Below are 26,853 nucleotides of genomic sequence, written 5' to 3'. Positions count from 1 at the left end.
AAAATTTTACGAAAACTGAAACACAAGTCCTTTGAAGTTGGCGATGTCATGTGTCGTAACAATGGCCATATATTCTATAATCTCGTTTTCAATAACCCACGCACACATCTTAACTAAATATTGTGACAAGCGAAGTTATGAAAAGAAATCTAGATTTCGTGTTGATCAAAAGGTTTAGGCCCATTAGATCAACTGTTGTAGCAAATATCTCTTTAAGCCCGGAAAAAGTTTTTGCTTAAACTATACAATTGTCCACCTTACTGCAACAGCGTCAATATTAAAGTTTACAGCTTAGCTAGAGATCCTGGGTCCACGCTTATTTGTTTCGTGTTAGAATATGCTTTAGTCCCCTCCAGCTTATACATGCTGTGCGGAGCGTGCGCTGGACACCATCAAAGACGGCAAAAGTCATAACAGAGACATGAAGGAGTTTGAAATATCTTTAACACTTTGCCGGCGAATGTAACTAGAAATTGTCAGACATCGGTGAGATCAAAAAACAAACGCTTTGAGCTCCATTAACGCGGCGGCATCAAAGCGGTAGACGCAAGGCACGGAACGAAAATTAAGCACAACTGTTTGATAACGTGGTTGTCTGACAATCGCGCACCAAGATTGAAGCATTAACTGAAACCAAAACAGGCGTCCGCAGTCACCGCTCGAGAGTCAGCGTAAAACAGCTAAAACCGTGAATCGGCTATTAGGTTGAGTTCTTTGCAAAAAAATATTGTTTCCGAATAACTAACTTACCGTGTACTGGGCACTTTTTGGCGCAGATTCGGTGGTTTCCCCAAAGTTGATCTGAAATCCGTAATCTCCCGGATAATCAGTGCTGCAAAACATAAACATCTTATTAATTTTAACTGCTAGGTACCCACCCAAGAATTAATACCAAATTTAAAACAGAAAAATAGCCAGAACGAGTTTTTATGCTCGCTGAAGTACAGTATCTTATCGAAATCTGATACATGATTGGACAGCGGTCTCGATCGGGAGCCAATCAAAAAGCAGCGTTTGTAAAAACATCCGTGAGTCACGGGGAGTGGAAAGTAAAAGGGAGAATGTTTCATCTGATTGTTCGTTTTGAAGAACAGATTTGAGATAAATTGGGACGTTTTTACGCCAGGGAGTACGTCCATTGACGCCATTTTACTTCAAGTCACCAAAATAATTTGTTACATTCTGAGCTCATTAACAATGAGTTTGCAAAAATTAAAATAATGCGAAGTGAAAAACGTTTTACAGCCACACTGGCCAGTTTGAAGTGTTTCGCTAAATAAACCATCATATTTAAGTGGACTTTTATGATGTGCTCATGTGCTTAGCTGGGTCTTTAAAACTAAGCACTTTAACTAGCAAGTGGGCTATTTAAGTAACACTTTGGCGCGATTGGTTGAAACCTTATCAGTTAAAACTTCAAAACCGTTCACACTACACTAAGTCCGAAAGGTACAACTGTATATCGTATGATTTGAATAAATGTAATGCACAAGTGGTCGAGGCCTTATCGCAGTTTTATTTACCTGTTTGCACAAGCCACGACTACGAAACGCGAAAGTTTGAAAACCGAGCAATGTTGAAACTCGGCGACACGAAACAACACAATAGCAAAAATCTTCAACGAATAATAAAACTTAAAACAACATTGTGCGTGGTCGCGTTTAATGGGAGGTCTACAATGGGGAAAGTTAGACAATGTTTAAATTATAACAAAACCGAAAACGGCTTAAGGTAAACAAACAATAAACTTTGATGAATCACTCCGACCGAACTTGCGAAATCTCACGTTGAAGTTAAGGAAAACCGGCTCAAATCCAGTGAGTCAACTTCCTCGTTGAAAATGTTCATTCTCATAGTCGACATTAATGGGTCTTACTGGTCCCGTTTAACCCACAGCCACGCGTTATTTGACGTCATAACTACGCAAAAGTTGGGACGGGCGACCTAATTTATCAAGGAGTCTGAAGTTGGTTGAATTAAGACTGGCGCACACAAAATAAACGACACGCTTTTAATATATGACCATTCTGCTTTTCAAGTGTCAAAGGTTCGATATAATGAGCAACATGCTCTTTTAAGATCAGTGTCGGGCCGCTGAGAGAAAGACCGTTGGGTAATATTTACAGTAAGGACATTTAAAGAGACCGATAGAGAAATATGTCGGTTCGACCGTTACTTGGGCAAATACGACACCTTTCAGATCGGGTTCAGATCGCTGTGTTCTCTACTAATATTAGCACTGGCAACTATGGTAACTGTTCCACTAATGGCTTCAAGTACTAATACCTGTGATTTCGTTCGTCTACGCCCGAATTTAAATCACATCTATTTGCGCAAGCCAGGGTTACAATATATGGGCAGTGTTTGCACTAATGCCGCGACGGGCTTAACACGCAGCTGACGTGATACCCAGGGTTCAAAGTGGGATGTATCTGAATCTAAATCGTTAGTCCCGTGAATCAACCGAATAATGACGATAAGAAAACCCTTTTGTCACAAAGAGGATTGTTTACTTCAGTTCTGTGCATAATAGCGGCGGAATTTGCGATTTCGGAGATTTTTATTCCTCGTTGAAGCGAACGTTGAGCAGAGATAATTTTTAACGGCCAGTGTTCGAAAAGATGAGTGTTTACACAAACATATAAGCTGCCAATTAAACAGCGAATGTTATTGAAATTTCATCCGATATAAGGTGTGCACGCTGACACGCGTTCTTAGGCAAATACTCAAAAAAGTTCGTTAGCACGAATGGTGCTCTGACGTAACTGCCCAAAATGTCTGACGTGTGTTTGACGAAGTAACGCGTTGTTTTACAAGCAAATTGATTTTAAAATACGTGACATTTATCGTGTTTAAGATATATCCGTAGTTTAACGACAAAAAGAGAATTAAAAATAGTGCTCAATACAGCAGAGACCCAACTACTCAACCTTACCCTATTTCTGGGCATTACCCAAGTTTTACTCCCTAAAATGTCCCCACTTACTTTGAGGGTATCGACGGCTTCACGTGGGGTGAAGTGGGGTAGTCGAAACCCTGTGGGGGGCTGGGTGTGAAGGGGCTGTTGTGAGTGCTGCTTCCCCCATCTCCGCCGTTTGGACTCGATGACTGGTATTGCATCTGGGGGTGTAGCCCCATTGGGTTGATGCTCGACAACGTAGTCTAAATAATGGTGGATGGGTTAATTACGGATAAGAAAATTGCTCTTACAAGTACTTTTCTTTGTATATTTCTCTACGTTACTGGTGATGTCTATATCCAATGTTAATAAAGCATTCGCAGGCCATAAGATAGATATGTAGCCAGTAAGACAAACTTTACGAAGAAGTTTATCTACGCAGTACAAATTTAACTTGATTTTACCGGTTGGTTGATTTGTTGCGTCAAATCTCCCGAGTATGACCTCATTATGCCATTTCCGTTTGTGAAATTGTTGCATTGGTAACCGGACGACTGAAAAACAAAACAAAACAGTATCAGTTACTTAATCACGGCAGAGAAATCCACGCCAACCTACGACAATAAGCGGCAAGTGACACATGTGACAGATTTTGAAAAGCACAAATAACTGATAAAAGCGGTTCAGCGTATTATGCGAATCAGTACACTCCCAACTGCGCACGAAGGGCCTTGGGTCAATTAGCCAGGGCATCTGTGTATTCAGTGGCAAGCCGAAATGAATGAAAATATCGTCAAAAAACTTTAAAATTTCATCCCCTTACTATCGATCGGAATTGCGACACCTGTGCAAAATATTCCGACAGCGCCAAGCGACAGGGCAAAATAGCTGCCGATTTTTTTTTTAAAGTAGACGTAACAACGGCGGCGTTAGTCATTTAGACCCGTTGACATGTTCTTTCTACACTTGCGCGAATTTTATTAACGATATTATCCGACAAGTATAATAGCGCGGAAGTAAATTTGACAAATTCAGTGCAGAAACGTTTCGGGCTCGCAAATCCGTCATCAAAATTATTTTGTTTATTTCATTTTCGACAAAGCTTTGTGTAGTGTAATAAAGTTATTGGGTTTAACGTTGAACTATTTATAGCATTGTTGGATAATGAGAGTAGAAAATATCTTATTATGTTTATAAAAGCGAAACTAAATGTAGCAAACGACGTCGTTTACCTCATCAAAATCAAAAAAAGTATTCGGTGACATTGTCAGCCTTCGTTCTTCTGGCAAACATAGTTTCATCATTTTTAAATATTTTAAATAAATATTAATCTATAAAATATCTCTCTCTGCTGTACATAAATAAATGGCAAAATAAACGGACATGATCGAACGTAAACAAAAACATGATTAAACTGTCAAAACCGACAGCTGACTAAACTGACAAACACTTCTTTGTTGACAGTTACGCCAACGCCGTTGTCGAGCTGATAAGATTATGCAACGTAAGCAATGCAATTGCTTGCATTCTAATCGCTACTAAGGCTATAATTGGGCTGGGCTTAGTTGCGTTTCTGTAGCTAGAACTGAACTGTTGCCCTTTTATTGCTAGCATTGAACCTTTAGACTGAGGGCGTTGTGTAAAAATTATCTCTCTACTACGACCTCGCCCGTGGGGAAGTGACCTCCCCAGTAATCTGCAACTACTTTTATGACATCACTATACGTTGATCTTCAACGGTAGTTCGGTAATATCAACGAACATATACAATTCAAACAAGACAAAGGGCTAGGTTATGATGAAAACAAACACAATTGTCGAAATAATAATGGACGAGAGACGGTGAAAATAATTCGGAAAAAAGAGAAACGAGAGAGAAAAAGAAAAAAGCAGCCAACGACTCTGCAAGAATTAAATGTCCGGGTTTGTATTAACAGACAAACAATGGCGAGCGAACTTAAAACCTACTTCTATGGCTTATGTATTGACATAAGTTAAGGCAATTCTAGGCGACACAATAGCGGCAAACCTATATTTACGGATCCAGTGAAAATGTATTTAAATCTAACCAGTATAAAATCTTTAAACAAGAGTTCTATGATATAATTCGCAGTCTGACAAAGCTTTAACAAAAAGGATAATTTGGACAAAACGTCGGCATGACGTAATAACATGTACGATTATTACATCTATTTTGTGCAAATTACTGTTCTCCAAAACAACCGTGAGAATTATATAACATACTATAGCCTGCTGTAAACGCGCTATATTTGATATGAGAACGTCTTCTGAAATATATGAAACTGTACAATGGGTGTTGAATTGGTGTGTTGAGCTCCGTACATTTTTCAGTTTAAACCCCAGTGATGATGTTGGAATTTTGCTACAGCAACAAACAGCATTGATCGTCGTTGACTTAAACTTGTCTGTTTAAGTCGTTAATCTGTTACCAATATTGGTACATTCGCTTCAAATAAATCAACTATCGCCATCAGTTGATCAACGAGAGTTGTCTGGGAAAACCGACGTTACAGAAGAAGAACTTGTTGAAAATTAAATGTTTTCAGAACGCCTCCCCTGACGCAGATGAGAGAAAAAATTGTGAGAAAGTCTGTTGTTTTATTTACTGTAAAAATAAATTTGCTAGAAATTAAAAAATATCTACATCCATTTTCGGCAACTGTTAGAACCTCAGCACCTATGTAGCCAAGAACACCTCTTGTACAGCATTTTATGTGTAGCCAGGTGTTGTGGTCAACCCGCGATCAGAGAGATTTACGATTTTGCGTTAAAGAGATAAAAATACAATCAAGGACCTTGGATGCGCTGTTTTATGATAAATATTATGCATGCGGACGCGTTAAAATTAAATTAAAATTTAAACCGGGGTAAACTTTATGCGTTAAGATCAGTGGGCAGCTTTGGGCGTCACCGAGTATTGACTTGACAAACTCTCTGCGGAAGGATTTACGACTTTTAGTAGGGCCAGCTTCAGATATGAAACGGCAGTGAAAATGCGCTTGTCATCGCCACAAAACTCAATGTGATGTCACAAAAGTTTTTTGTTTGCGGACAAACGAAATGTTCAACCGTCATTGGATATTTAAACGATTTAAAGTGTTTTTATCACAAGGTCGCCAAACATGCTCGATAGCAAGCAAGTGTTCCCATAACACTAGGGCTAAGTTGGCAAAACTAAAATCTATTTTTTGAAATTTGGACTCATAAATACGAAAGAAAAAGTGATTTCATTTTATGAACGAAAAAAGGGATTACGAGTGGGAATAGCTCTTAGTTTAAAACTAGTAAAATATTTGAAACGCTTTTCATTTGTTTCTTTTTCAAAGAAGATACGCAACTATCCACCAAACATTCATCCATCAGTAATTCGCAACAAAACTGCAATTTGATTGAAATTTCACATATAAAGCTTCAATAAATTGTAACATTCAATCTTTTTCTCGTAAAAACTGCAAGAACGTTTGGCAGATTGTTCAAAGCCTGGTGTGAACCCCGGGTCAACGACTAATGTCAAATACGTTGCCTCCAAGTTCAACGTCGACTCTTCGCAACGAGACAGTCACTTATTACTGAGGTGAAGAAGGTAGAATATATATATAGGTAAAATACAATCCCAAAATCCCCGTTTACCAAAGAAACGACAATATGCGACGAACTCCGAAAAAGACAAAACCATTTTGGCAAAGTACCGAACTTTTCAAAGACCTCAGATTTCTTCTGCTGCTTGCGTATTAACGCCCAATACCCTGCCAACGCATCTCGCAGAACTTCTTCACGATTTAATATGGAGCGCGGCTGCATGTAACAATTAATCACTGGTCGTGATAGTTTTCCCAGTGACCCACTAACGGTGACCCACTAACCAGTTAGTTAAACGAGTGACAAGGACGTGGTGCTACGAAAGAACGTTTCCTTAAAAGGTCAAAAACAAAGTTTCCTGAGATGTAGCCGAGGTAACGCCGAAACCAAATCAAAAATCCAGGCTGAGTCGCCCGAAGGACAGAAACAACAAATTAAATTGTTTATGAGACAGAAAATTAATGACAATTAAATGTTGAAATAAAATCGCGTCAAAATTAGTAAAACAGCTGCGAAATTATATTAAAAAATGTCCGCCTTATTTCAACAAGGTGACAAAAATCGAAAGTGGAAAACGAAAAAAATCCATCGCCAAAATCAAACATAAACCACACAAATGACTAGGCAACGTCTGTTTCCAAATAAAAAAGAGAAAAAAAAACGAAATGTTCAGAGTTTTTTTTTTAGGAAATTTTGAGTAAAAAGAATGTAGGGTAGAGTCTTATTAAAAGCTGTTATCAGCCCAATCCGCCATTTTGCCAATAACGCGTCCGAGAAAATAATTTTTTTTGTTTTTAAATATGTCAGCGGGAGCGAAAATAATTCACTTTTGCTTGGCATTTTTGGGAAAATTTTTCTGGAATCACTAAAGATGTTGTCCTAACATTTTAATTCATTTTGAAAAAATGAAATCGGTAGTTATAAGCAAAAATCGCCAAACTTAAGCCATCTGCGACTTATGAGAAAACTATCAATAATTTAATTAATTCAAATTGGCCTCTATAGTTTACATTAAAATTTCAATTGCTTCTGTTGTTTCTTTAATTTCTAATCGCATGTTCTTACCCTCAGGCTGTTGTGGGCTGTAGCTGGCAAGACTAGACCATGCATCTCCATTTGTTCAACCTTCATAAAGTCTTTGGCGTCTTTCACGGCTGTGTACATCGCGCAAAAACTTGGGTGAAATATCTAATATCAAAATTTAAATCATGTTTTTCCTTTCCTGTCGTACAAAGTGTAAAATCCAAAACATATATCCCCAATTTTTTTGAGAAAATGCTCAGCAACTTGCCTTCAAAATAAAATCTCAAAATTTTTCAACTTTTAAAAAACTAAAACTGAATGTAAAGCAGTTTACTGAACTAATACTTCTTTTAAACAATTGTACAATGTCAAAGTCTGTTTAATATATGGAAAAATCACAAATAACATCTTGCTTTCTATGAAATTGCTGTAAATTAATCCTGATTGCCTGGAAGCAATCCTAAACTTTTCCAAGTGAAATTGATCTTCGCTTAAAATAACTTCTTCTGCTGAAGCTTCTATTTCTGACAAATATAAAACAATTAAAATATGAACTTAGTGTATATAACATTGAATTTTAACTTGAAAAAGTGCAAACGATTTTCCAGCCTCTTCCTTCATTCTGTTCACCTTGCTCTCAACTTTCCTCAACTTTCAACGTCTCACTTCCAGCTTGAAGATTCACAACTGATCGAATTTTGAAGTCAACTTTCAAACTTTATTCATTACAATGGCATATTCTTGCTGTAGCTTTTGGTGTTTCTTTCTTGTTGGAATTATCCCAATCCGAACTCTGCCTGGCTTTTGGTTTTATATAACACTAGCTTGAAGTTTGCTTGGCGCAAGAGCAGCTAGGAGAAAGGAAAGAGATTAAGCGAAGAGGGAGTAGGAGCATAAACGAGATAGCGTCCCTTACCAACTGAACTTTGGTTTAAAACTTACACACCTTGACGACCGCCAGACGGCGCCCATCCCAACAAGTACAAAGAAACAAACAAAAATAACGGCGTGCCGGGACATGCACGGTACCGAGATGGTCGGTTGGTACGACCTGGAGACCAACCAGGAATGTTGAAAGAGAACGTTTAGTTCAAACTATGATATGTGCAAAGCAGTAAAATTCTTTGCCGGCGCAAAGCAGCACAATACAATCGTTGCAAGTGAATTGCATACGATCAAATATGTGCAAGCCGTTGCACAAACAACAAGGTATAATTGTACTTGTAACATGAAGCTTTCCAACAAGTATAGAACCATAGTTTCTTAATCACCTAGAATCCTAGACCTTTTGTGAGTCGGCAAAGACTGAACGAAAACAATTTCACAGACCGGCCTGCTGACCATTTTATTCATTTAACGTCATAGCTGTTATGCCCTTAATCACGAAGTTCTTAATGCTTGCGATATAACGGAAAATACTCGATGCTAGCTCACAACTAAACAGATTTTAATGCACGAAACCATCCCCTAACTCTCCTCCAAATAACGCGGCGCATGCAGTTGTTGAATGACATACGAATTTCGTCTTTTCGACCCCTAAGTTTTGGATTTTTAGCTTCTAAATTTAAACTTGGTATGTACTAGATGTCACCCCGGTCGTTGCCTAACCTTAACTGATGTAAAAACAAGTCTTAATCTCTCTTAAATATAGGGGTCTAACGGCTGTTTTTCGAATATCAATAAACGTATTGTTGGTGTTGTTATATCTGGCTATTATAAGCACTATATGGGTTTAAAGTTGCAGATTGATTTTTGTTTTGGGTCATTGTTCGAATACGGCGTATGTGAGACCGGGTAGGGTCCACGTTATTCACATGAAAGCTATCAAAAGACACAAAAGTTTGAAAGGTTTTGTTCTAGCGAAGGTACATGAGAGATCGGCGACTTTCTTTTTGTTTCCCGGGAAACGTGATACCGACGCAATCATCTGGCGCGAGATGAATCGCATTTGGCGCGAAAATAACAGATATTAATATAATGTGCTTTTATTAATTACCGCTTTTGTTCCATTATAATGAGACCAACGTTCGATATTAACGGTTTGTCAAGATATCGAATTATCTATTGCAAAAATAACGATATAACGTTATATGATATATATCTCTGTAAAAGAATTTAACGGTATCTGAGTGACGTTATTGAAAATATACGGAAAACTTTTTAAATTAAATTAAAAGAATGCTGTAAAGCAGTGTAAGTAATGCATTGTTTCATTACAACGAAATAAATAGCTCTCTCTCGAAGCTATTTAAGGAAACTATTCATCGAACTTTACAAGGCTTTGGAAGCACAACTAATTCGCATTTCCTACAAACGAGGAAGGTAAACTTCCCACGAAGAAGTGCAATCCCACGATGATTCAAATTCCACGTCGGCAGTAAAAATTTCAGGAATATGCGCACCTGAGTCGTTATATGGCCGCTTTTAGTGTTTTAAAACGTTCAGGATAGTTTTTAACGTTCCAAACAGTCAAACGTTTCCCTGGAATCGTAAAGAGAACTTTAATTTACATTTAAACAAGAGTTGTAACGACAGGCACACTGCAGTTCACCTTTTGAATATAGTTTTCCTTCCATGGCGTAAAACACCGTTCTACTAAGCCATCAGTCGTAAAACAGCTTTTTGCTGTAACGGCCTGGTCAACTATTAACTTTTCTACTTCGCCAACCAACGGCAGTTTAGTTACACCCTATCCCTCTAGTTAGTCTAGTACCACGGTATCTATGAAGACTACATCCAGAAGTCCAGTGCCGACAACATTTCAGAAACGCTTTTGTCATACCGCAACAAGGCATAGAAATCTCCGAGAAAATACGTACAATACATGACAATTTACTTTCAACGGGGATAAGGGTTACATGGAGGCACAACGCACAATTTAGACCGAGGTGGTCCAGGCACAAGCGTAAACTGAATCGACATTCATGAAATAGTTGCAAATGCCACCGGAATGGATCAGTTGGAAATTCAGGGAAACTAACAATAGGAGAATGCCTGTAAGATATTTGCTCGGATTCCACGGAATTCAACTAGTTGAAACCGGGCAAGACTGGACGTGCATCTGACGTCATTAGTAAGACATTTTCAACCTTCTTCGCAAAAGACGACAAATATTTCCTACGTACACGAAACGGATGTGACGTCATTTTCCCACTTGAGGACGATAGTGCGCACGGATGACCGATCACAACAATCCATCGCTGACACTTTTATCGTAACCCAGATATTGGAGAAATGAAGTAATAATTGCTTGTCTATGTCCAAGTCATAAATACATCAGCGAGTAAAATACACTTGAATGTGAACTTAAATATTCAACAAATGAGCTTGAAGGTGAACCCACAGATAAGACTAAACGAAAATGTGTTGTCAGGTCAACACGGTCGTCATTGGCGGCATATTTGAGCATGCAGGGATCTCTTAAAGTTGACGTGTGTTTACTTAAGAGCCGGACGGGGAACAAAGCAAAATAATAAACGTAGGACTTTGTCAAGATATACCTACATGGATGTACGCGTAGTTCATTCCGATGTCTTCAAGATTTCAGCGCTAAATCATACCATTTAAACCATGTTGAGAAGTTTCAATGAAACTAAACATTGGATTTTTCTTTACTGCTGACAAATAAGCAGCTTAATGGTGAGTTAAACGAGCTCTAAAGTTGGTGCCAATGGGACATTTTTGGTCTTATTTGCTGCCTTGTAAGCTCTGGTAGCAAGAAAAGCATCGAATTGAGTTTTAAAGCTAAAATCTGAAAGCTAAAAAGCTAAAATAAATCTGTCATATAGAAATTTAAGGACAAAAATTAGGAAGAAAGTAACGCAGATATAAAATTTACTCCAAAGCCACCGCGAAAAATAAATATGAAAAGTTGAAAACAAAAAATTTAACCACGATAAAACTAAAAAATTTAACAGATATCTTACTCCATTGGGTTGAGGTATCGTTTCCGACCCGGTGGTGACACCAGAATCCGTTCCACTGGAAACGAACTCTTGGTACTGTCCGAGGATGTCAATGGTGATGTGGTCCTGAAGCGTGTCCGTGTTTTCGCTGAAACTGTACATCGGCTGGGATTCCCCCGACCTGTAACAAGTAAAACAGAGCATCGGTAAGGTTGATGTTAATATGGATGAGTTTCGAGATGTATTGAACGGAAAGATGCAATAACCTAGGTCTCACTGCTGGCAAGAAAATAACGTCCTACGTGTCAATGCCAAACAAAACGGTTACTATATTCTACATGTAACACTGAATTACATTAAGACCAAAGTAGCAATCGTACGCCAGCTGGGAGGTACGTCATTTATTGTTACGACATCGACGAGAGACGTCACAACAGGGGCGTGTGGTGGGCTCGAACGCAAAGTTTTTCCACGCATTTTTGACAAAAGAAGCAAACTGGCATTGCGTGCCACTAGTTTTGAAGAATTGAAAGTTGGGATTTCTCGATTGCCTTCCACGGCCGTTTACGGTTGTCAATCGAGTAAATTAGAGACGTTATTTCAGAGAAAATAAAGGTCATCGTTAAAACAAATCACGTCGCGTCATGACAACGGGACAGTCAGAAAAAAAATAATCATTGGCGTGTGATGTACTGCCGGTGTTGAGTTATAGGCGCTAAATCTAGAATAAGTTGGCCCATTACCTGATTTCTACGCAGGTTTCGTACCAATGTTAGGAGAGGTAAATACATTGATTTCAGGCCTAGTTACCCATACACAAGCTTACAGATGGATATTTCGCATCGATCAATTATTGATGAAATTAATCTACGTAATTAATTCCACGGCGACGGCCGCGAGACTATGACCGCTTGCGCATTGGGGTTGAAATAATGACATCACAATTGTACCCTGGATTAAGTTAATGTAGGAAACCAGCTGGTTAGCTGTTTTGAACTCAAATAACCCTCCGCCTGCAAAAACACGGCGACTGATCACTTGGTTACGGAAAGCTGGAGAAAATTCCCAAAATATGTCGCAAACAATTTCCTATTTTGTCTAATGCCTTGTCTTTTAAAAAAAATACGTAAAAAATAATATAAAAACGTGAGTATTTCACAAATATGTTACGTTACTTGCGAACGTATATGATACCCAGCTAAAATGGATAAAAAGCAAAACGACTAACGTCATTCAATTCCAGGCGTACGGGACTTCATTACAACCGCTGGGAGCATTAACCCAGACAGCTGCGGAGGATCTGACTTGCAAATTGACATGGTAGCGAGGTTTTTGGGAATTTTTGCGCAACTTGTTATCCGTCTTACGGACAGCACGAGCCTTGATTACAAGAAACGTGTCTGATGTCTGGCTTGAGGGAAATGGCTCAATCAAGCGTAAACAATAATATTTCGCCGAATCCGATAGTACCCAAAGATGTTGCGTGATGTCGAAAACAAAGCGCTGTTAAAAAAAGGCACACGGTATTTTAATAGGACTGTGGTTATGGCCCACTACCTAATATGAAAGATTACGCTAACGTCGCATTTACATTTTTTATTGAACTTTACAACTTTAACGCAAAGTATACGCGGGTGTATGAGCAAGCTATGATTGAACACAGATTTCCATAATTCTCGTTTGTGAAAACTAATTGAAAATTGACATAATTAAAAACTTTCTAATGGAATTTTTACATAGCATTGTGAAGAAAGCGGATTTAGACAGTTTATTACAAACAAATTGCAAGTCTAAACACTCAGTTCTGTTGTTTTTTTGGCGACAGAACATCAAGGTAGAACGATTATTTCGTAAAACGGATCAACGCAACAAAGATTTTCGATCCAAGTGTAAACATGCCCACGCAAAGGCAAAAGAATGGCGCCTATCGGGGTAGTACGTGGTTTCAATGAAGAAGACTATTTTCAAGGGTACCCGAATGTGGTCACCATTGCCGTCCACTGCCTTACGTCTCGTCATGTTAGCATACGATTTATCGACGAGAGGGGCAAATTTATGATGATTTTGTAAATAAAACGTCGCCATTTTATTCATATGGGAACATTGCACCATCAGTAGTGCGACAGCGTACAGAGTTACCTTAAAGTTAGCAATTACCGTCTTCAGTCACGCAATCACTTGCGTTTTGCGATTTTTGAGAAAATTAGGATTTTAAAAGCTGTGTTTAACGAAACTTGCGTGGCTAAGCAATGAAAGTTTAAAGAATAAGTTCGTTTTCCGTTCAACATCCAACCAAAATCCAAGAAAACGACCACAATAAACGGAGTTGAGCAAATCTCTCACGACTAACAGAGCCGCATGGTGAGTAGCCGCTGGGCCAGTTTCCATTCCTGATAGTTCAACTACATACATTTCCCACAAAACTTCCCCCGGGTAATGCACTTGGGAAAATCGACCTCGTGTTTTTAGCTATCAAGGTAAGTACTAAGCAAAAATAGGATGTTAACACCTGACTGGATGCGAGCATGACACAGTGTGGACATTTGTTGATTTAACTACACAATTAAGTTACAGTTAATCCCACGTGGCAACTTGCTGATTACATACATTTCAATTCTCAGGGCACTTCTAGTCTTTCCGCAATCACGTTTATCTCAACTCAAACTCAACAAAGTAGGATATTAAGCATTTTTGACACTTTTATCGGTTTTTTGGTATAACAAACTGCTAAGCAAGAGAATTTAAACGAATTTGTTGTCCAAATTTGCAATGGTATATAATAGAGATGAAACTTCTAGTAATATCACGAATCTTTGTTATACAGTCTGAAAGAGTCAATTTTGAAACGAAAAGAAATGGTTCATGTCGGAAAAATAACGTGTTTCCAACAGAAAGTACTACTATTAACACAATCAGTGACCGAAAAAAATGTGCAGTATAAAAACGTTCACTATTTTTATCAGAAATGCAAGCGGGTTATGAATGGTGAGTGATGATAAATGTGATAGTTAACCATAATCGAACCTAATAAAGCTAATTCAGGTAAATTAAAAATACAAGCGCCATTCCCCGACAACAAGTTCTACAAAAATAATAATTTCTTTCATGAACAACTTTAAAAACCAAGTTTTACTTCAGGTACAACTTACCATAAGAAGTCGGTGGGGGAAGGGACAATCATAGTAAGGGTTTGCTGAGCAATGTGCAAAGAAATTAAGAAAATATTTCAAAGTAAACATCTGCAAAATATTTCCAACAGTGTCGCTGAACTGAAGCCAATACTCGTAAAATCCCGTATCAACTAGATACAGGTGTAACATGCAATATGTATCTTTAGCCTAACTGAATAGACTAACATACCCATGCGATTGAAATAGTTCTAGATTCTAAAATAAATGTCAAGCCAGAAAATCTATGAAAGCCAACGATATCGAAACTTGAATTAATACATAAAAGATTTTATCGTTACAATCACAACCAAATAATAGCTGCTAAAGTTTCGTGTGGCTTTGTAAACTGCGAACTACTTTCACTAACGGCTAAGTTCCTCTGCTCGTAAAACGACTTTCTGCATACCGTACTTGACTAGTTTTCGCCGTAAATCCCATATCCAAATGAAAATGCGTAATTCATATGTTGCATGTTTGCATAAACTTTATGAAACGACAAAAACAACGACTGCAGAAATCGCTTGCGAGTTGAAAGGCAAATTGACGATATCGCGAATTAACAACTCAGGAATTTCTGTTACGTAGAGAAAGCGCGCGAAAAAAGGAACGCGATGGTCACATGACTGAATACGAGAGAGAGATAGAGCATTAGAGGGCAGAATAAAATGACAAATGCACGATGTGTGCCCTATAGAAAACTGTCGAAAAAAACAAGTAATTCGCAAGATTGCCAGCTAAACCTGACAAGCTAAAATCAATAAACACGTTGCGAAAATACAGCGAAATATTAATATTTAAATAGTTATTACATGCTGCTGTAAACGGCGTAAGCACTCTCCTCTGCAGTAAAGGCTCTGTCACGTCAGTGAGAAATGGTGCCAGATGCACGGAACAACAAAAAAAATTTGTGGCAAAAAATTAAAAAATTTTGAGCGAAAGTAAATATTTCCTGTCTTACAACAAAATCCAATTAAACTCAGTAGCGGATTCACAAACAGTGACGTCAATAAGAAAAATTTACTTGAAAATAATGCTCAAAAATGCGGGACCTTATAACGTATTGTTACCGGACACGGTAAACGTTGTGTCACCTTTATTGCAGTTATATAAATTTTAAGCAAAATTCCAGTCATTAAATAATAAGTCCAGCTTGTCTACCTTCAACATGCAATGGGCAGTTAAACAAGCGCAAAACAGCACGGGTCTAAATCATTCAAAAGGTTATACAAATAAACAATCATCTAAGTCGTGTTTATGTTATTATTAAATGAAAATATTTTTTTTCATATCGACAAAGGTGTTGCAACGTTGTTGAACCTAACTACATCGCTTTATTTATCATAACATGGTGCCCTCAGCAACGTATGCAAGTCGGTGTTAATTATCCCCGAGCCCCTTTGTGTTGTCTGAGGGATTTACACGAACCGTTGTCAATACTATGACGGACAAATCGCGTCTGAGGAGTCTTAGTTGCGTCATTGTAGGAGTAAATACGTCAATGGTTGTCGCAAACCAATCATTACGCCAAGGAACTGCTCAAATTGTGTCGAAATCTTGATAAAGGCGAGCTAATATAACAGAAGCAACTTATCCATTTTGCTATTAAGTAACTGCGCATTAAAGCTGCAGTTACCCACTGCGCATGCGCGAAAAAAAAACAAGTCAGACATGACTGTTTCGTTGCAACGTTTTCATTTGCCAGCAAGTATTTTTAAATCAATTCAAGAACGAACAAAAAAAGGGTGAAATGCTGTAATCGGTTGCCATAACTAAAAACTTTTGAAATCAACATAAACAGAAACGTAGGAACGACAACATACAGATGCGTAGCACAGCAACCAGCCGACAAATTACTTCATTTGCCGAAAGTATTTTCAAGTATTCGACCAACCAGTACTTTTTGATAAAACAGACAACCGATTGAGGCCAATATTCGGTGCTTAGAAATGAAACGAGTGTTATTAAACGCGTTAAGTGGCGGACATTAGTGCATTAGGCTGGTCCGCAAAATTACGTCACCGCGTCAAGAAAATAAAGTGAACAGAAGACCACACCTGGCATGGGTAAACATAGGGTTGACACGTTGAACGCGCTAAAGACAGCGCGGAGTTAATATTCGAAGGCGAGCTGTAGGTTTAATTCATCTACAAGCTTGTTGAGGTAAGTTTAGATACGTCTGCCGCTGCGTAAGACATCGAATAAATCATTGCTTATTCAGCAAAAAATATCCAATTACGTCATCAAAACACACTTTAATCAAACATTATAATAATAAAGAGCCATAAACAAGTATGCTTTGTGCTTATTGTTAACAGCACCTTCAAGGTCATTTAGTACTCACTGGTCCAAATTAATCTGTGTCTTCCAGATATCGGAGAAATTCAAATCTTGCGGCTCGAATTTGTCGTTCTGCATCTTTCCAGAAAAGCCTTCGTTCGTTGGTGTGTTATTTCCTGGAAAACACCAGAAAGGTTTTATTTGTTATGATTAGCTTGTTATCACAGATAAACCACACTCCTACAAAAAATGTCACTTCAAAACAAACATTTACAAAACATTTGCGCATCGACGTTTGACTTAAAGGTCGGATCCGTCATAAACACAAAACAATCAATGTTGTCATTCGAACCATTCGTATTGCAAAAGGATCTTGCGACAAAACTGTCAGCGGAATCATCTCCAGTTCGGGAAGCCAAAGTGGACCGGGCTGTTAGATCGGAATTAAAGAGGTCTTTGCGGGTGTTGTTGACGCTGTTTCCGGCGGATGGATGTCCATCACTGGTCGGGGACGCAGTTTTTGAAGAAAATTTATCACTTTCTGGAGAACAATGGTTCCCGAACTTGTGGCCTGCCCAACTAATCATGTTGAAATAACTGCAATCTGATGCATCTGTGTCCAAACTCGTGTCTTCGGCTTTATTGCCGCATTGAGCGTTTTCGATCTTGATCGGGCTGATCGATTTCAACATTCTTATGTTCATTACTGATGGACAATTTTACTATATTTACCTGCATTTGATGTCACAATGCTGTAATAAGATCAAATAACGGCTATAAACCACCAAAAAGACATTTTTCAAATAGTAACTTTACACAATTCGCTGGCCACCTTAAATTGTTGTAGTGGTTGCAAAAATCTTAATGAAAACTAGTACTGGTGCCCTTTTAGATTGATTAAAATTGAAACAACGAACTAAATATATACCCTATTTCAGACATGCCCTTAAACTTCGAAGCGAAAAGCATCTACTGGTTGTTATATTCCGTTAATTACAGATTACATAAATCTTAAGCACGATAGATGCTACCATAAACTCACAAAGTACCCGATCGACTATTACTTCTTGACGTTGCTAACTCCTACAGAATTTGTCATTAACAACTTAACTCAAATAATTCAAACTGAGACGACATTCAGATCGCTAACCACAAACAAACAGAAGTCATTCCAAACACGAAACAGATAGAGATTATTATGATTTATGGTTACGGTCTCCTTAGAACAAGCTCCGTTAGTAATACCCACTTAGCGTGTGCGAGCATGTAACTGATTCGAACTTCTCAAGCTGTGAAAAACGTTGGTGATTTGTCAAACTTTCCATCAATCTGATACGATCGTAAAATCGGTCACCATGAAGTAAGCAAAAGTTTGTTCTTGAGGCTCCCGCTACGCCGGGATATCCTCTCTAGACTTTGTAAAGTTTTACGACCGAAGCACACAATGGGATTTTGTAGACACGACCGATGTTTCTCGGTATTTGCTGATCTTAACAACAACCTCGACCAAATCGAAGACGAGCAGACAACCGGAGAGAATGAAGCTAATCGGTCAATCGCCAAGAAGCAACCAGATTTTCACAAGAACAGATAAAGTGCATTGTCAATAGCGGGTGAGACATTCAAAATTCTCTTCTGAATTGAATGTCTACAAAGTCATCGTTCGCTTAGCATTTACACGTAAATCGCAATCACAATGATCTCTTCACCGTTGCCACGGAGACGCCCACAGATCCTGTGGTGGACGCTTGGTGTTGGTAAGTCCTACGTCAGAAACCATAGGCAGTACAATAAGTTTGTTTAAGAAATTAACCAAACGTGAGAAGGCACCAAAACGTGTTTGTTAACAGTAAATCAAACTATACACAAGGCAGAATTGCCACATGCTGTGAAGTCAAACGAGCTACAACGAAACGGAAGAACGGTAAATAGCATTAAGGACGTTATTACACGTAATTCAAGCTGCAAATATATTTATCGCCTGGCGTGGGTAATAATTAACGTAAATAAGCGGGAAACAGGCAATGCATGGCCTGCGTGTAAGTTATTACTTCATAGTTTTTTTAGGCAAATCGAACAAGGCAAAGAAATTTTATGCGCACTGCACAGTGTGTACTTGCACTTACGAATCGAAGAACTTTGATAGATATAAAAAATTTTACCTATAATTTTCTTGGTGTGGTATTCCATTTTATCACATTTTTAAAATACCAAGTGCTGAAGCAGCACGGCCAATTAATTTTCCATGGTTCTTTGCGAAGGAAACGTTTGTGCAATATTGTAGCCAGCTTGTCGCTGAGTTTAGGGGCAGTTAAAAATCAGTTAAAATTGCAACTACGAGCGCAAGTTAGCTTAGATATAGAGTATCCATTGATGGCGTGACGAAAGATCCTGTAAAAGTTTCCATTGCGGTAAGAACTGTCACATTAAGTCAATAAAAACGTCTTTGCGCTTTAGTAAGTGTGAGATACAGTAGGCGATTATTTGCGTTTGGAGAACTGGTTGTCTGATATAGCGTTAGATCCAACACGATTTAATTCAGATATTCTCGCCATCTTCAATGTTTTACAAGACAATTGAAACGTATCGTCTGCACGTAAGTTTTCAAAATTCAAACGAGTTTCCGAATTCTTGTTACGATTTACCACTGGCCATAAAATTAGTCCTTACCTGGAATAAATCACTTTTGTTAAGCAAATGCGCCACCGTGTGTCTAAATCGGTTGTCATAACAAACTTGCGCGTCCAGGAACTCCTACTCCTATCGTTAGTGCCACGTGCACTAAAGACAATAGGACGTACACAGACCTGTAGTAGGACATTCGTAAAAGGAAAAATATATGGAAGCTTTTATTGCACTATGTCTGAAGAAATGATATCGAAAGCTAATTGTTACAAGACTCTCTTGTCAAAGCAAACAAAGCAACCCAACAAAGGCTGGTGCAACTGCTCTCTAAAAATAAGATATCGATTTGCAAATTGTGCTTCAAAGATAAGGTTACCTTAATGTGGCACCAATCAATGTGAAAATTGAAAACAACACAAAACCCCATCACACAAAAGACTAAAGCTTGCTCAATCTTTGTCGTGCTTATCAAATAGCTTAACTGTTGACAACACTAACTCCATTTGACTTACTTCCTGCATCAGCAAATGTGATTAAAATTTATTTAGAAATGAACTGGGCACGTTTGTTCAATAAATATTTTGTAAATTCTTACACTCAGCATAGTATGTTGACTGCAAACAAATTCTTTGTTTAATGGAATGAAAGACGGTGGAAAATGCAATTCCTTATAAAACTTAAAAGTTCATTAGGTAACAAAACTTTAATAAAACCATTACCACATATATAACAGCCAACCATGCACAATTTTGAAGTCTCTTAGGATGCCTTAAGGGTGTCCAAAAGGTTTGTACGCTGTCACTGTTTATACAAGTTCGAATTTAATCCAGTACCATGCATATTTTTTCCATAACTCACCTTTATATATGACAGAATCAGCACAGCTTCAAATCACAGATGAGTGATATGTGTCTTCGTTTTTCTGCTGATGGATGATGTTACGTGACTTCTCCAATTTTCCTCATTAGTAAGAATTAAAAAATTACACTTTTAAGTAAAACACATTTAACAAATAATTAATTATTATTCTGAAAAAATAAGTAAGATCATATTAAACCTTGCACTTGTTTAACATTACATGACAACAGGTATAACAACTAGGATTGTCGCTTAAAAATGCACCTTTTCTCCACTTAAGCAAAGATAAGTGTCGGTGACATGGTGCTGTCACTTTTGAAGGTTTGATACCATAAGACTTCATGAAATCAAAGTGGCTTCAACAATAGGCATTCCCCTTATCTGCTTGTTATGTCATATGTATGCTTAGTCTTGCGTTAAGACATCACAAACATAATATGTAATGTGCACTGAAACGATCTAAACCTAAGTAGTACTCAACACGCAAATGCGTTCAGTTCAGCGATATTACATCAACTTCAAAGTTTGCCCAAACATTAATAAAAAAAACTACCGGTATGCGCCCTCCATTTACTTAAAATGCCTTATAATTAGTACTGTATAGAGAATTACTAAAGTTGGTATTCATCCAGTGATGCACATAGAAGAAATGGAATATAGTGCATGCACAAATTCAATTCAGAAGTCACAAATATGTTATTCTCATATACCCAAAAAAGTTCTATACTAATATGTACACAAATGAATAATCCTAAGTTTGTATTAAATTATTATTGATGTTGTTCCAGTTGTGGGAATATATATCCCCACAGGTCTCACAAAAAAGGTAGATGGTTTACACCAGACATGTGCAACCAGTGGCCCGCGGGCCGCAGTGCGGCCCGCCAGGTTGTTCCAAGCGGCCCGCGTGGTGCTCAGAAAAATGTTAGAAGTTCATACTAGCCATCACTATTTGATGCAGTTTACATCAAAGCAATGGAAATTTTCGAAATTTTCGCATTTTCGTGTCGTGGACTACATTAAATCTATTTCTTAACTATATAAACTGCATAGGAAAGTCGTTTTATGATACTAATTTTTTCTGAAAAAATCATGTGGCTCGCGTTGTCATTCAAAATTTTGTATTTGGCCCTCCAGTGAAAAAGGTTGCACATGCCTGGTTTACACTAACAACAATTGACGGTTTACTAAAAGCAGCCCAATTTATTTGGCTACAATTTCCGGTAATTGAACACCTGCTGCTTATGAAAGGCTTGACTTGAACGGAACCTAAAAATATATGGCTGGTAGCGGTAGAGTGCTGAAACATAATTTTCTGATCATATTTATGGACCCTACATTCAAACATTTGATTTTTAGCTAATTTGTCCACACAGGCTATATTAAATATTACGCCTGCAAAAGTTATAAGCAGCATTATACACATAACAAATATAACATGTTAGATTTTAGCCTACAACTACCACGGGTCAGTAACTACTAGAGATGGGCCGATACGAACCCAAACCCGAATAGATTCGCCGAATATCGCCTTTACGGAAGATTCGGGCGAACACGAATACCAACAATGGCGAACCCGAATACAATATTACTTATAAATTTACTGACTTTCGTAAAAAATGATGATCTAGTTTCCCGACAATGCTAAACTAGAGTCAGCAGTACTTACAATGAAGGTCGTTTTCCTAACGATTTTGCTTTTTCGATCGTTTTTTAAACACTACTTTTCAAAAGAAAGCGATTTGTTTATCGATTGGCCATGGCGATGGCCAAAGAACTTACAATAACTGAAGCAACCAGTACTCCAGTTGAACATTACAGCTGTATGTGCATATACACTATATCTGCATCTAATGAAGTGCTCTTGATAATTATAATTATGTGGTAAATTAACATTAAATGCTAATTATTAACATCAAACACTAAACATAACCACAAATGATCATCCCTTTAGATATAAAACTAAGTCAAGGTCAGTCTAACCGTTGATTTTAGGTGGTATCACACAGAATGGATTAAAGCTTTGAAATGCTGACCTGTCTATTTAGTAGTAAATACTTCAAGTGAGATTAATGTCATCTCACTCTGTTTTCAAAAACCGCAAAATGTTCATCCAACCACAAGCACTTTCTTTCAGAAAAACAAAAGTAAACTTACAATATTTGATAACTTCACTAACTGAAATTAGCTTTCATACAGTGCATGGGAACATTTTCATTATATTTGTACTAACCATCTTACTAAAAAACCTAAAAACAATTTTTGCATCGCAATTTTAAGCACTTCGTTAAAATATCAACTAGTAAACTATTAAAAACTGATCAAAGCCATTACAATGTAATTAACTTTAGCCTTTTTGATTCAAGACAGATTCAAAGTTTACTCTTATATACAATAATATATAGTTCTTTAAACAGGTAACCAACAGTCAATCGGTGAATTGGAATGTACATGGAAGAACTAAGGCATGGTAAGCAAACCTGACAAACTGAACTACCATAGGATAACTAGCAATTAGGTAAATTACCAATAAGAAAAGGTCACATAGTTTTCTCAGCTGCACAATAAAAATAAGTAAATTAAAAAAAGTGGAAAAAATAAGTACTGTAGTTTGTCATTAAAACATATTTGAGAAAAATACATGAACGGAGTTTTGTCTAATTCATTTACCCACTTGCCTGCATATACATTTGATGAAGGAGTGTGCAAGTATTTTTTCAAAATTCATCATAATCTGACATGTACTAATAATGTGCCTCTGAGCATAAGTCCGGGGTGGCAGTGAGATACAAGCAAGATATGTCCTTGCAGATATCACAAACCTTTATAAGTTTATTGTTAACACTGACACTATTGCTACACACAATGGCTACTGCCCACCGCCAACTTATAGACTGAAGAAAAACCTCGAGCTTGTCCAATGAGCAAATAGTAGTAATGGTGGCAAACCAATATGCCTCAATACGTAATACTCAACAAGAAACCAACACACTATACTATAGTATCAAAATAATATAAAACTACTACTACATAACCTCATAACATAATCACTAATTCATACACTCACCAACAAGCAATATGATTTAATTTCCCTGCTTCAATAATGAGAATAACTACCATGCATGATAGTCAATTCATATCAAGCATTCATAAATAGACTATACAAAACAACAATAATAGATTTACAAAAGAACAATCATAGAACCGTGGGGTTAGAATACAATTAAATTCTATGCACTTAAAAAATTGCAATCCAAACGTGATTTAAGAAGTGTAAACTTAAGTATGTATATAGACTACCTAAGTACTCTATTAAATCTAATTAAGTATAAAATTAAATAAACAAAAACAATTCTATCCATAGTGGCAATATAATATTTTGTTTCTTTTTAGATTACCAACTTACTTATTCAATTTTTTCAAAATATCTATACATCAATTTCAAACACATCTATTTAAGCTACGCATGTTTACAAGACAAAAAATGTTATTTTAGCACCAAAAAAACATTTCCTTGACTCATGTGCACAAATATACCAGTGCAGAAAGTAAAATATGTTGAAGTTATAAAGACGAAAAGCCTGCAAAAATCTGTCATTGACAAAGCCAAGCATATATGTTTGCAAGAGTAGTTGTATTTTTTGACAAGAAACTGTGTAAAAGTTGGGTAAACAATGATTTGTAAACCTTCATGTTTATTTCAAACAATGTTTACTAGGGATGGGCCGATACGACCCCAAACAATGTTCACACATACAAGTTTTCGTTGGTTCAGTACAACTTGCACAATGTACCGGTAATGAATTACAAGCTCACCACAATGTGCAGAAGACATGGGGCCAATGGTGAACATTCCATACGAAGGTTTTTCCACTTTGAAAGCCGCCATGCATGTCATAATTCATGTTTTGGTACTCATCTGTGATCAATCAAAGTAGAGGCAATGTAGATGAATTATGAACGAGATGGCAGCTGAAAATAGACCATTAAATTCTGGAATAAGATAAGCCTAGTAATCAGGAACAATTTGATAAAAACGATATACCGGGTAAAACAAAGGCTGTTTCACCATACAACTGACATAGTTACGCTCTTTATTATAATCGTAAATTTTGAAAATATCCCAAAGTAATGCCAGATTTCACTTAAATGCTGGCACAAGTCGGATACTAACTCAAACAAACATTTCATCTTCTTTTATTGAACTAAGCCTATACGCCAAACTGAAAAGTATATAACCAAGCAGTTTTTGATGAGAACTTGATCGTGTGGAGGCTATCACAGGGGTGGCCAAGCTTGTTCAATAAAAGAGTCACTTGCGGAAAACTACAAACTCCAGCGAGCCGCAAAATCAGTAGTGTCAATGCAAATACAGTGAACAATGCATGGATCATGGATATTACTATTCAGCTAGAAGAGCCACTAAAAACATGTTGAAGAGCCTGGCGAGTCGCAGTTTGCCCACCTTTGGGCTATCACTTGGCAGCATATACTACAGCTTCAATTCTTTGTTTATGTGGCACTGAAGTTACACAGTTTTCCTTCTTTAGTTGTTTGTTTAACTTGGAGTTCAGCCTAATAAATCACATGATAGTGATACTCTTAGAAACAGTGAAAGCTATTTCTGAATTTTGATTTTGCATGACAGGAACAATTTTTTGTACTGAATTAAATGCCAAAATTTTATCAGAGTTAGGCTACATGCGCTAGGCTGAAGGTTATGCAACAATTACTGAGTAAAATTGATGTGGTAAATGATGCCTGTTGTTTTCAGACTCGATTACAAAAACACATTACATGTACATTGTAATTGCGCACCTATATAAGTCTGTAAGTGCACACTTCTATAGCGTTTGAGCATTTATGCGCAAACGCACTTGTCATTTTTGTTTGTGTGGCGCACCCAAGATCTTGCTGAAGACACGTCTCACTAAAATCTTGAAAGAGCTGAAAGCAACAATATAGGCCTAGTTGGGATACACTGTTTTCAATTTCGACCTTTTTAGTCCGTTCAGGCTTTTAGTGTGTCCTCTGAAAACGGCCATACTCTGCACTCCGGATCTAGACTATAGCATAGCCTATGACCCTGACAAAATAGGCTCAAAACAAAAAACATGGCTGACTAAAAACCATTATCTTTTTAAAAGAAAACTTTGATAGCATGGCCTTTGGTTTAGTCAGCTGACGCCTAAGGCGACAAGCAAAATACCTAGGCCTAATCGTTCCCAACTTGACATGATTAATCAACAAACAGTCAAACACCGAGCCCTTTAATATTTTTATGCCTTTTTACACTAAGTTTATGACTTTTTCAATTGCTTGGCGCACTATTCCTCAACAAAATACAGCATGCGTCTATTTTAAAACATATTCCTCACTTTATTTTCATCACAGCAAACACAAACAAAACGGAGAAAATAATTTCTAGTTAATGTTAACGAACGAATTGCGTTTTGTTGTTGAGCTGCAGAGCAGATCACGTGATCCACTTGTTGCTTTGTGGCGCCAAATGACGTATCGATGACAACAACAAAACTTCATAAAAATCATAACACGGACAGCTTCATTTGGATGTAATATTTTTCTCTGGTTAATTCAACCATGGTCGACAATACATGAATAGAATGTGATACAATGATAAACACTTGCTTGCTCTGCCGAAGTGTGGTACAGTACACGCGTGCAGAGAACTCGCTGACGCGCTCAACTAACTTTTTCACATGTAGGACAACTCATAACTAACAAACAAGGTAAAATTTGGATGTGAAGACTATGATTGAAATGAGATTATTATTAATTAGCAATAGTTACATTATGTAGAAATTAGAAATTAACCTTAATATTCATAAGATTTGTTTGCATTCTACATGGTTTAAATCAATTTTCCATTCTATCCCATGCACTTTTTGTCAAAAAAAAATGATATGTACAAAATGTTAAAAGAAAGTTTCACAACTACAAATAGATTCAAATAGCACAGTTTCATAAGTTTGCTTACGAATGTTTAGCATTCTTATTGCGCTTTTGAAGGTAATTAAACTTTACAACTGCGATTTTAAAAGTGTTAATCAAACGTTTAATTTTATTGAAGTTCTCTATACATCAACGAAGAGCGTCAAATTTTGTTGAAGTTACCAATGTTGCCTAACAAATTAGGCCCTATCTGAACCCACTCTAAATCTTTTGTGCAATATTTTACATTCTCCAGTTTTCTGTCACCTACAAAATTAACTTCTCAATTAAAAATTCGTTAATTCAGTAAATTTATTTTTTAATTTATTTAACTCAGCCAAACTGGCAAGACCTTAGGCCAATAAGCTTATTGTAGAATTGTAAAAAAATTGCTGGCACACTGATATTGTCATATGACATATTGCACAAACACACAAACAATGTCCAGAATACAATTCAGTGCGCTCGCGGCTGCCGATAATGATAAAGCTGTTAATTTGTCGAATGTTCCTCGAAAGTTTGCAGATTCGTTGCTTAGAGGTTT

At 37.3% G+C, this 26,853-nt stretch overlaps 1 protein-coding gene across 5 annotated transcripts in view; it reads right to left on the bottom strand.

The window, feature by feature from the left end:
* Positions 1 to 20,545, bottom strand: part of LOC143464712 (uncharacterized) — a 29,048-nt gene extending 8,503 nt beyond the window's left edge. The window contains exons 1-6 of one of the 5 annotated variants that reach the window (XM_076962642.1): positions 20,358 to 20,545; positions 16,939 to 17,050; positions 11,449 to 11,608; positions 3,364 to 3,453; positions 2,987 to 3,162; positions 751 to 832 (exon numbers count right to left, since the gene is read on the bottom strand). In XM_076962642.1, the coding sequence (XP_076818757.1) occupies positions 751 to 832; positions 2,987 to 3,162; positions 3,364 to 3,453; positions 11,449 to 11,608; positions 16,939 to 17,012 (582 nt within the window). In that variant the 5' untranslated portion in view covers positions 17,013 to 17,050; positions 20,358 to 20,545. Of the gene's footprint in view, positions 1 to 750; positions 833 to 2,986; positions 3,163 to 3,363; positions 3,454 to 4,131; positions 4,450 to 7,564; positions 8,123 to 11,448; positions 11,609 to 14,576; positions 14,708 to 16,938; positions 17,051 to 17,226; positions 17,636 to 20,357 lie in introns of those variants that run through there. The other 4 variants (XM_076962641.1, XM_076962643.1, XM_076962644.1 and 1 more) reach the window with 4 other exon arrangements.
* Between the last annotated feature and the right edge of the window lie 6,308 nt (positions 20,546 to 26,853).

Source organism: Clavelina lepadiformis, chromosome 7, assembly GCF_947623445.1.
Source record: "Clavelina lepadiformis chromosome 7, kaClaLepa1.1, whole genome shotgun sequence".
NCBI classification, from domain to species: Eukaryota; Metazoa; Chordata; class Ascidiacea; order Aplousobranchia; family Clavelinidae; genus Clavelina; species Clavelina lepadiformis.
The sequence above is the reverse complement of the archived record's forward strand: the minus strand, read 5'-3'. Positions and strand labels throughout refer to the sequence as shown.